Raw genomic sequence first — 12,784 nt, forward strand, 5'->3', positions numbered from 1 at the left:
TTTTTTCAAAATTGAGTCTGCTGGTGCAGGATCCAGTGTACTGTGATAGTCCAATAGGCCATTGCATGTAACAGGTCACTAGAACCAGCATCAAAGGGATCCTTCAACTTACCTCTGGAGCAATGTAGTCAGGTGTTCCACAGAAAGTACTGGCCTTTGTATCTCCCTGAATATTCTGCTTACACATACCAAAATCAGCAATCTTGATATGACCATCTCTGTCCAATAGGACATTATCCAGCTTCAAATCTCGATAGATGATACCCCTCTTGTGTAGAAACTGTAGACCACAGATAATCTCAGCTGCATAGTACCTACATAGAAAGATAGAAGTACACAGACTACTGGTATGCTTAGGAAAAAAGACAGCACCTCAGGATGTTTTTTTATATTAGTCATGGCATTTTTAAGAAATAAAATGCACTTTAAACATTTTACATTATATTTTATTTTATAAAAATATGGTATGAAAATAAAAAAATGAAGGCTAAATAAAAAACCACAAATTCTACATCAATGAATATAAATAAATAATGTCTAAATGTTAGATTTAATCCATAGGAAATTTCTTTTACCTAGCTCTCTTTTCCTCAAAGCGTAGTGAAGACTGTATATGAAACATGAGATCGCCACCATTAAGGTACTCCATAACAAAGAACAAGTGCTCCTACAAAAAAAAGAAAAAAAAGAAAAGAACATTAGACTTATGCAGCAGAAAGCTTCTATAACTTTCAAATTTAGCACTCGATATAATAAACATTCTTGGGCATAGTTGCATAAATAATTGATGTCTTTGTTATACTGTACAATATGTAATACAACTAGAGCACAATCTTGCTATAATTGCAAGATATAGTGCCCATAATTATATAATTAAGTCCATAACAGTTAAAACTGGTACACCATGAAGGAACCAAATATAGGATGACATCTTCCTGGTATTTACTTGCATGGTGGCTTATTTGAATTTCAGGCAAATAATTTTCTGCTAATAAAAATGTGACCTTTTAAGTAAATGAGCATTGTTTCAGCATTGGGTGCCACAATAAATTTAGATTTCCCTTTAATCATTGATTTGATCACTTAATTTTTTTTCACAGACTTGAAAATGCTTTTATATTTGCATTTCTCACAATATCAGAGACATCATTTTTTTCAAACTGCATCCATCATGAACTATTAAAAATGAAATTGTCAAATATAACATGACATATTAAGGTGATGTTTGCATATGATGTCACAAATTCAGATCTTTAGAAATTCTAAACCCTCTTCTTTGATGGATTTTTGTCAAACATTCACCAATATTTTCCTTTTATTTTCTGTCTTTATTTAACACATTCAGTGGAAGCTTGCCCTTAAAACAAATAGAGTGAATAACTTGCCTTGCTTTGGAAGGTGCAGTATAGATGAGTAAGGAAAGGGTGTGCCCAAGCTAATCCTAGAACATGTCTTTCAACCATGGTACATTCAATGTCATCATCCTCAAGGACAACTTCTTTTTTAAGAGCCTTGATGGCAAAGTACTTGTTGGTTCCCTTCTGCTGGGCTAACATAACCTGGATGAAATGAAAAGTACAAAGCTGGTAGTTTATGTAAAGTTTCGGTGTCAGCTTTGTTGAGTTCTCTGCCAGTAAAGAACATACAATAACATTCTCTTACTTAATCTAAGAGACATAGCCATTGCTCTGCTAGTGTTTAGATACAAGAATTGTTTTAATAAGTAATTTGTCATTTATTAGCTCCAGATGAAATAGTAAAACTTCAGTAAATGATAAAAATGCCACAACATTCCCTAATTTCATCCATTTATACAATAAGTGCATTTCCATAAACATCATAAAGAAGCAATAATACCTGAAATATCATTCATCTATTTGCAATACATGATTATATGTACATGTTAATTTCATGTGATACGGACTTATAATTTCTATCTTTAAAATCTGAAATCATAACCTTGGTTAAATTTTTGATGTTGACAACAGTATGGCCGAAGTTCATTGACCTTATTAAAATGACCTTTGAAAACCTTGATTATGTGAACTGAAACTCATTTTTATTATTATCAGATTTACAATGATACTTCATTACACTTACATGAATGTCCAAGTTTCATGAAATAGATCCATATACTTTCAAAGTTATGACATTTAAGAAAACTTAACCTTAGTTAAAATTTTAATGTTGATGCTGCCGCAGTTGCTGCTGCTGCTGCCATTGCCACCATCGTAAAATTGGCGCCTAGGTCTCGCTTCTGCTATGCAGGCCAAACAAAAAAAGTGATAAATAATAGCCATTCAGAGACAGAGACACTTTCAAAAAAAGAGGTGGACTTGCATAATACCAAAGTAAAGCTAGAACAAATATTTCAACATAAAATCTCCTTTCTTTTTTATGATTTTTAAGGTCCAAGAAAGTAAAATGTTGTTTTATATACCTATTATATTATATTTCATTACTTCCTCAATTCTTTCTCCCTACAATTGAAAAAACAGGAAATTCCTTCAACTTCCTTCAATAATGCAAATTTCAGTTTCCCTTTCCCTTCATGACAATATTCATTATTCACACCTGATCATTAACCAGTAGTAACCAGGGTTTCCTTGTTAACCACAAATCAACATGAGTAGTCAAGCATACAGCATATAGTTGAGAAGAAGAAACCACTGTTCTAACAGCAAAAAAAGGTTATGAAAGTATCTAATGAACAATAATTTGCATTTTACCGAAGATAAAATGCAAATAGACCACATGTACGTCTGTTTTTCTAACAGAACTTTATCCTCTATTCAAGCTAATTCACAATGATATAATTAGATTGAACTTACCTTGCCGAAGCTGCCTTTTCCTAGTACTTTCTGAAGCATGAAGTCATCAATGCTGTATTTTGGTGGAGGTGCAGTTGGTCTTTCAGGGGGTCCATCTGTCGTCCACAGAGGTTCATATACAGCTCTGAAGGACAAACATTGTCAAATATTATTTAGATGTCGGGTTTTAGAGGCCCAGATATTTTTTGACGTCTTGCGAGGTTGTTTATTAAAAGAGAAAAATTATCAAAACTGATTTTTAACATGTATGCCTATGAAAACCGTCTAATATTGAAAATAATGGACGAAATGAATATTTTGCCCCACCCACAAGATTCTCATTGGTTAATAAATGAAAGTGTGCATGAAGCTATTGTTATGTCACGATAAAATTGCATTGTCTATTAGTTGGCAAGAGGTGGGGCAAGGGAACAAGATTGCGTCAGTTTATTGAATTCAAATGCGCTTGCACTATACGCTAGCGCATCTTCACAGAGATTTGTTTTTAAAAATGACAATACTCAGTCGCCATGCTAGTGATTTACAGGATTAACATAAAATGGTAAATAAACACCTTATATTAATTTATGTTTACCTTTGTGGGGTATCTTAATAATATTGGATGACCAATTTTCGTGGGATGCGTAGAAATATTGTTACTCGCTGAAGAACAATAATGGATTCGTCTCCGACTCATCCAATATTGTTCTTCATCGAGTAACAATATTTCTATGCCTCCCACTCAAAGCCATCCAATATTCCCTACATATTAATTTGTAAGATACAACTCCTAATCACTAATGCTCACATTAAAGACATTGATTAACTCTTTGTCTGCCACAGACATGCTGATTTGACTCCAAAAATCTGACCTGTGGGGTCCCAATCATTACCCATGTGTTATATCTGTGATGTGTAGTAAAAAGCAGCCCTGGAATTAATTACCAATAGTGCTATAAAAAGGGAATATGTACAACTGTCTTCACACACCATGACATTTTCATTCCACATACTACAAGTGTTACAATTATGTTATCAATGGCAGAGAAACTCAATAAATATTTTTTTTTTCATCTCATGTATCTTGAAAGTGCCTGCAAGAATTTGATTTGATTTTTCTTCCTGGGTTTGTTTTATCCATATGAACAATACAACAATATATACAACACATATCATAATCATGGTTCACATTTAAAACAAAATAATAAGACCTCTGTAATGACCCACATGAGATGAATTCAGACAAACATTTGGAAATAGATATGTGTATACCCCCATATACCCCACTCTTTGCTATTTATGATACAAAGGAATTCTACTGGAATAAAATGGCATAAGGCCATATCCTTTTCCGAAGTTGGGTCCAACTACATACATGTAGATGATGATGAGAAATATTTTAATGGTTTTAAAGAAATAAAGTCAAATTGAACTCACTCATCTAGATCATCGTCATCATCATCATGAAGATGAGCATATCCATGTTTACCATTACTTGCTCCGGGTGCAGTCCTCTTGTCTTTCTGTATTTATGATAGAAAATTAGAGAAGTGGTAGAGAATGAAGTGAGATGGTATTTCAACATGTAAACATTGAAAGATGATTTTGTTTTATTTTGTTTTTAAGAGTGACTAATCAACGAGAATACTTTTCATTCTACATGTATATGTGTGAAAGAGAGAAAACCATGTCAAAACATGGGCAATACAGTATAACATTCATGACAAAACTATTTTTCATCTCACATATATAGAAATACTGAAAATAATTCACAAACATTTGATTTTAGTTTAATGAGGACTGGAATAAAAGATTGAATCAATAACAAAATATCACATAGAGGGTCACCATTTGCCTCCTGTAACACTGGTAGTTCCTGCAAAATTCCTATATGAATTACAGAAATCAATGGTCAACATGTTACATGCCCACCCTTTTAAAAATCTTTTATCTGAGATGACCAGCTGAAATTGAAAAGGAAATTTCATCTTTCTACATGGATGGAAGCGAATATTGACTTTTCATCTGCTGATTTTCCCTTTATTCTGATTGTTTTCCTTAGGCCTATTGTAAAAAAAATTGCCTGCAAGCATGTCTTTCAGGTCTCAGAAATGTATGATTCTTATGTAGAACTAATTATTTAGACAAAAATAATCTAATCAAAAAGCAAGAGAACATCCCCTGTAAATACTGGTTCAATTCTGAAATCTAATAAATAATTCATGAGGTACTTGATATTCAGTACCAGATATCAACTAACTGCAGCTGAAGTCCTACGACTAAAGCTCACAGGATATCCAAACTACTTTAAAATTAATGCCATTGCATAATCTCCCAGATAATAGGCATCTCCTTATGACTAACATTACTCAGTCTATAAATTTCTGATATAGTTTGCTTTACAGATAAAGCTTGATGATAAAATCAAAGAGCATTTCATATTACATGTCGTTACTTTTCTTAGAAGTCACATTTTCTGATTAGCATCATGCATATGAAGTGCTTGGTAATATATTGATTTCTAATTTGTTTAATAGATCAACATAAACAATAAGGACTATATATGGAAACTAGTATATATAAAGAAGAGTGCTGGTTTAAGACATTTGAGAATCCTATGTGAAATTTCCCTAAAATTTTTGCAAGTGACAAAGGTTATGTGAATTGGAACATGACTTTGAAACAAGATTTTATGTAGGAGAATATTCATGACATTTTCTCCAAATCATGTTCCTGGCTCTCTAAGACCACTCCATTGTGAATCTTAAGCTTGTAAGGAAAAAAAAACAGGAATATTATTTCATATTGTGATATTATGTAAACTGTGTCTCAGATCACAATAATTTAATGATAAAATAAAAAAAAAACATTTTCTAGATAAAATCAATTATGAATGATAGAATCACAATGTTGTGCCTTTTAATAAAGCCGTGTTTCCATATCTGCTTATTGTATTGCTTACAAAAATGTAGACATAAATGCATCGGTTTAAACCTTATTTCCAGCAAAAAATGCAATTTTAAATGCATTCTTTTAAGTATATACATAAATATATGAACTACTATAAAGGCATCTCATTATGCTCATATCTTTAATAAGCAATGTATTCAAGTAAAATGAAGTACCGGTAGTGGTTTTAAAAGATGGATATATAATAAACATGTGGGATAAGTGGCTTGGGAATACTGAACTAATTGAAGTTTTGAAAGGATGATACCATTTTAATCAGAGATCACAATGTATTTAGTTTATAATACAATAACAAGTGAAAACAAAAGTATCCACAATATTTAGTGGCAAGAATGAATACAATATGGTTGAAATTGAAAGAATTAGTTGAAATGATATGAAAGAAAATTCTCTGAAGTGCCTGCATGATCTACAGATAAAGGAAGTGGTTCAAGATACAATTCCTAACTTCCTAGGAATATATTCCCAAATGAAAATATCCCACAGTGTAATAGCAAAAAAAAAATGTAAGAGAAATTCAGTTGATATGAGCAGATGCTGCTTGAAATGTTTTACTACATGAAATGCTCTGTTTATTTCTTAATGGATGAATTAACTTTAGAGGACTAAAGACTACCTATGCTATGGCAGTAAACTTGAGGTATACATTTGCACATGAATATTCTATGTTCGAATTCACACATGTACAATTTTGTCATAGTTCATAGACACAAAAATAATTTTTCTCCACTCTTAGCACAGTAAATAAATGATGAATGCAGTTATGGATTTGACAAATTTAATGTGTCAACCATGTACGATGTTACAATAAATTGAAAAGGCTTATTTTAAAGGTCAAGTCCACCCCAAAAAAATGTTGATTTGAATAAATAGAGAAAAATAAAACTAGCAAATTTCTGAAAATTTCATCAGAATCGGATGTAAAATAAGAAAGTTATGACATTTTTAAGATTTGCTTAATTGTCACGATACAGTGATATGCACAACTCAAATGAGACAGTCGAGATGTCCCTCACTCACTACTTCTTTTGTTTTTTTATTGTTTGAATTAAACAATATTTCATTTTTTATAGATTTGACAATAAGGACCAACTTGACTGACTCATATAGTATAAACAATGCTTATTCCACATGTTCAGGGAGGAATTAATTGTTGTTTCACTTAACAATAAGGGGAAAAATAGGATGTTCCCTATTTTACATAATATAATACAAAAGAAATAGTGAGTGGATGACATCATCAGTCTCCTTATTTGGATACCCAACAGGATGTGCATGTAACTGTTTTGTGAAATTAAGCAAAACTTAAAAATGTTTTAACTTTCTTACTTTACATCCGATTTTGATGAAATTTTCAGTGTTATGCTTGTTGGATTTTTCTCTTTTTATTCAAATCAACTTTTCTTTGGGGTGGACTTGTCCTTTAATAGTGGAAAATTATTCTTGCAATATGCATTATGGGATCATGGGGATATCACAAATTTCCTAGAAACATGTTAAGTATTTTTACCAGAATATATCAACAGATAAATTATGATCAATTATGAAATAGAACAGAAATGAAGGAAGTGATAGACTTCCTTTCAAAATGTACACATAAATCTTATCAGCAGTAAATATAGCCTGAAGGAACAAAGTTCATATAGCAAGTAGCTACATGTACATTGCTTACATACAGTGTCTAGATAAAAAGGACAGGGAATATCCCAATCATTTCCTCTGTTAAAGTGATGTGCATGTTGGTCAAGATTGAAATGCATGGTTTTATCAATATCCTGCTTGTAAGGAAAAACATACCAACAATCAATTACCCCGGTGACTGATGGATACTACAAATTGACCGTATGCTTTGTACTTTGCAAACTATAACAGGGCATACTGTATTCTGGTATCTTTCTTATGAAAAAGGGGAAAGGGAATTAAGGAGGAACAAAAAACTGTTTCTAGAATTAAAAAAAATAGACGTACATTCTGAACAAAAAATGTATTCAAAGTTAAAAGTAAACTTCATTAAATTATAGACAACTTTGTCTAATTTCTAAAGACTGTACAAGTGTTTAATCTTTTAAACATTTTTTTAAATACCATGCTGGAATAAAATACAGCTTTAATTGAAAGCTGAGTGTATGTAGAATCTATTAATGATAATAGAGAAATACAGTACATGTATATTCATTGCAGTAACTGCACAGAATTGAAATCAATTCTAATTATTTACCTTTAGAAAACAATGCAAAATAAAAAAATGATATATGTTTCAAAGCAAGTTCTCATTCATCCTTTCTTACAATTTGGAGGTGGAAACAGTACCGTACTACATGTATAAAATTCTAAAGGTTTATGCTGAAAATTGAACCAAAAAAATCCATGCATTTTATTAAAACATGAAGAAACAAACTTGGCATACAATACATGCTCTGAACTTGATGAATGCATGGCAATAGCATTTCATGATCATTCTTTCTGTGTTCCATTCTATTTAAATCTACTCATTTATTGAAAATATCTCCATAGAATCAAAAGAATATTCACCCTCTACTTATCTAGAAAAATCATACAAAACTAAATATTTGCCCCCCCCCCCACCTTTTAAAATGAATGTTAAATTTTTCTTCATTTTTGATAAAAACAATCAATGAAAACCTGTAGATTTAAATGAACTGATAAAAAATCATAATCAAACTAAAAGTATTCACTAGTAATATATAGTTTTCTTATCATTACTTGTCAAAGCATGACTAAATTTGGGAAACAAAAAGGCATTTTCAGTATTTTATGAAAATATAAACAACTATAAACAAGAATTATTTGAGGAATTGAATAATTATAGGAATAATTACATTGGAAACAATTTCTCCCAAAAATATATCAATTCATGAATATCAATATAAAGCATCTTCTTGTCTCTAGCTCTTTAGCGCATGTACATGCAATGATCTTGTTTTAAGATGGTACTGTATGAATTCATAGAAAATTGCAATGATGCATAAAACTCTATCAGGCATGATTTATAACATTTTACAGAGCAATCAACAGCATCTCTGAAGCCCTTTTCTTTCTCCTTTTTTTTAATTGAACTGAAACTTGAACTATTAAAGGCAGTAATAATATATCTTAAAAAAAATCCTTTCTAGTTGCAGTAAATCTTTATATCATCTTAATTGCCAGTATACAATGCATATAAACTGCTAGCATGAACATAAAACATTAACTGCATAGATACCTTCATTCTTCCTGTCATAAGCATTAATAAATACAATACAACCATGTTATGGTTTTGTTTTGCTTGAAACTTGAACAGAAAAATTGTGATTTAATCATCTCTTCTTGATACTGTTTCATTTGGAAAACTTCCACCCCCTTGTGGTTTGATAAAAATGAATAAGTATTTAGAAAGAATGTCACCCAAGACAAGAAAACGAGATAGTCGAGGCCAAAAGTTTACATACATCCAGGAAATTCAAAGAATAGCTGACATTTGCCAAACATCATAAAATTTACTGTATCTTATAAAATGTTTGTACTGTCATGATGAATTTGATATTAAACAAATGAGTATGTCATGCCGCTTCACATTGCTTTGTCATCATGAGCTAAAAAAATCCAGGTGTCATTTTTTCCCCAAAAAATCTTCAAATTTTTAGACAAATAAAAAATAAATGCAGATGGTTTTCAGAGTGTAGAGGACATCTCAACCAACATTTGAAACATTACTTTCATCAATTGCAACTGGTTCAAGTGCTTCCAGTCACATTTCTTTTTCAATATCTTTTACTTTATGTCTATAGTTTTCCTGCATAAAAGTATTCCTATGAAATTAAATGTAACAATAGAAACTAGTGCATTAAAGGAAAATATCAGACCAGGGGAGGGGTGTTTCACAAAGATTTTAATTATGACTTAAGAGTCTCACTTAAATGTGGACATGTACATGATATGCAACGCGCAATCTTAATGATCAATACACAGTAGTATGCATCCTCTTTGCATAATCTGAATCTTTGTGAAACAACCCCCATGTTAATCAAGTTAAGACCAAATTGATTCAAGTTAAAACAAATAAGCCAGAAAAATCAGTTAATAAATCCATATGATATCCCTTTTTATATTAAGGAGTACAAATGCATCTGTATGTAATAAATATTTCTGTGCATGTGGTTAATTACATAAATTTAGTTAAAGAGAGATACATTTTTTTATTTTTTGTTCTAGACATCTTAAAATTAATGAAGATAAGAACTTGTTCTGAATTTACCTCGGAATAATGTATTCTTATTATCACTATAAGAAATATGACTGACCTCAGCTACATAAATTTTGACAGTGTCATTGGATCTCATGTCCATATCATTTTAATGGCTTCAAAACAATTTTAATCCAACCACATATTGCCATGAAAGAAAAAAAAATTATTGAGCTTTCTTTTTCATTCTCATTTCTTATTTTAAGATTTCAAACTCCAAATTTTCAACCTTGAAAAAAAAGCCAGTTGTGATAACAATCTCAAATGAGTAACCAATTGTTTGTACAGCACATATAAAAATACGTGCGTGTAATAGTTCAGGAAGAAAATATGAAATAGCAGAGAAAAAAAATCAAAATAAGCAATGCACTCTAGCCACATGTTTTTTTTTTCACAGTAATGATACATAGTCCCACATATGTTTACCATGATGATGATCTTCAGAATGATTACATTTTATCTATGATATCTCAAAGAAAGTTAGGTTTATGTTAATGTACCAGATTAAGATCTACAATGATATTGTGACAATGGACCTTGATTTTAATGACTTTTTCTAAAAATAATTGTTTGCTACATTCTTTGAGCTTTAAAGGCTTTAAGGATTATCTTGAAACACCTGCAGAGATCGATAACGGCAAATATGAAAATACTTACCTGATTTTCTTATTTACGAGATAACTCATACATCTACTTGATTTGCTAGTTCAGCCCTCTGGACTGCCATACCCGAATAGAACTCCCAAGGATTTAAAAAGCGCGAGCGCGCCCTCTCCCGTTCAGGCTTACTACCCATGATCACCGCGCAATTAGCGTCCATCTTCCTCACCTTTCGCAAGCCCATACGTTGAAACATGTTGCTACGCAAGGCGGAGGGTCGGTGGGAGGGTATCAAGTAGATGTATGAGTTATCTCGTAAATAAGAAAATCAGGTAAGTATTTTCATAATTTACTTCAAAAACTCCATACATCTACTTGATTTGCTAGACCAGCACGGACTCAAACCGTAGGGAGGCATGTTTTCAATTGTAAGCCTAAGAAAATTTAAAAGAAAAAACAAAAACAACGAAATTTAGGGAGAGGGGGAAAAAGCCGCAGCTGCTTTAAGCGCCGAAGCAGCAAATCTCGCCTCGCTGGACGGAATGTCCTTCAAGTAGAAAGAAGTGAAGGAGTTAGTTGAGCGCCAAAAGGCGGCCCTCAAAAATGTCCTCGAGAGGAATGCCCTGTATACTCAGGAATACTAAGTATCATGGGCCCTCGGCCTAGTGTCAGGAGAACAACATCACCTGCTGACTAGAGCGTAAGAATTGAAATTTGTTGAAAATTTCAACAAGAATCGTGATCGGAAAACTGAAGCTTTTAAGGCTCAGTAAGTGATCAATCGACCAATCTGAGAAGGCGAGATATCTCAGAACCCCTACCGAAATTTAAGCGTGCCGCTTGCTAGTAACTAGCATGCGACTAGCAGGGCACTCGCTTAATAAGCGAGTGCATGCTAGCGAACAGTCCCTGCTCGCTAAAAGATCGCTAAACTATTACTCTGCACGCATATCACACGCTTATTAAGCTAACCGCATGCTAGTTACTAGCATGCCGCAAGCTTGCGCAAGCTAGTCGCACGCTTCCCGCAAGCTTGGAAATTTCTGTAGGGGAAGCCTCCGCGTGGGAGAAAGCGCCCAGAATTCGATATCTGTCTCAAATGCGTGAGGGCAGAAATCTGCAGAATTCTGATAGAGAGCTGTGGTAAAAAGTTACTAGCGGTCCGAAAGGGACCAGGAACGACGGAGAGTAGGGATTTAGGAAGAAAACCACTCGTAAGGCAGACAAGGGTCGAGAAAGCGACTGAGTGCCATCCTGTTAATAAGGAATGCCGCGGACATGTTGCCTATGTAGAATAGAGCAGTCTGGTCAAAACAGCTCAACCGGGCGTGTCAGGGATACAGCGCGGTACACATCACGACAAAAGTGTGTTAGACCGAGTGATCGAGAGAGAACTCAGGATCCCCTTTCTCCCATACTGATTGAAGCACCCATCTGAGGGTGCAGTGCCCGCGGTGGAAAAGGTGGCTTGGCTCAAGCCACCATCGCCGAGAGAGCCCGTGAGGCTAGGCTGCGATGGCTGTCCGCTGGGCGGGGGAATCCCTAGCAGCAGCAAGTGTACGCCAGAGGGAGCTGGCGAAAAAAAAAAAAATCTGTCACGATATTACGTGTAAACGACCATCAAGAGATGCTCTAAACGAACAGACATCGCCAGATATGATACCTCAACCGTTACATTCCCAACGGAATCGAATGAGGTAGCAACGGCCCTGTCCTATCAAGTTAGGGACGGAAACTGGCTAAGAGTGTCGAAGTCCTCGCTTGAAGAAACAAGCGAAGGAGACTTGAGGAAGTAATCACAAAATTTCCATCAGTCTGCGGTGAGAACCAGTTGTTTATGAAAACAGTCACAAGGCCTGTTTCTCAGGTGATCGTAAGAGCGAGCACCGCCGGCGCCGGTTGCGGCAGCGTGGAACAGTCCGATATCGGTAAGATAAGGAGCTCCAAAAAGCTGCGGGGGGGGGGGGCGGCAAAAATGACGCCCTAAGCAGCGGGGGATGAGAATCTAAATTTCTAAAAGAAGAACTCCAGTGAAGTAAATCACTTACATGGAGAGGCTCATCCACAGTCGGCCCGAGAGAAGGCGGGTCGTAGTGATCGTGGTTAGGAAGGCATAAGCATACATCCATCCACTGTTACATCATCCTCGGTCGTGCGGTGA

The 12,784-nt window shown here is 34.0% G+C and overlaps 1 protein-coding gene across 3 annotated transcripts in view; it reads right to left on the bottom strand.

The window, feature by feature from the left end:
• LOC121410526 (protein kinase C delta type-like) overlaps nucleotides 1-12,784 on the bottom strand; it is a 35,903-nt gene that overhangs the window by 6,768 nt on the left and 16,351 nt on the right. For all 3 annotated transcript variants that reach the window (XM_041602676.1, XM_041602675.1, XM_041602674.1), the window contains 5 exons: nucleotides 4,248-4,333; nucleotides 2,832-2,955; nucleotides 1,386-1,559; nucleotides 576-667; nucleotides 113-314 (listed from right to left, as the gene is read on the bottom strand). In XM_041602676.1, coding sequence (XP_041458610.1) covers nucleotides 113-314; nucleotides 576-667; nucleotides 1,386-1,559; nucleotides 2,832-2,955; nucleotides 4,248-4,333 — 678 coding nt within the window. The remainder of the gene's footprint in view (nucleotides 1-112; nucleotides 315-575; nucleotides 668-1,385; nucleotides 1,560-2,831; nucleotides 2,956-4,247; nucleotides 4,334-12,784) is intronic.

The sequence above is a fragment of the Lytechinus variegatus genome, chromosome 3, assembly GCF_018143015.1.
Source record: "Lytechinus variegatus isolate NC3 chromosome 3, Lvar_3.0, whole genome shotgun sequence".
Taxonomy (NCBI): domain Eukaryota; kingdom Metazoa; phylum Echinodermata; class Echinoidea; order Temnopleuroida; family Toxopneustidae; genus Lytechinus; species Lytechinus variegatus.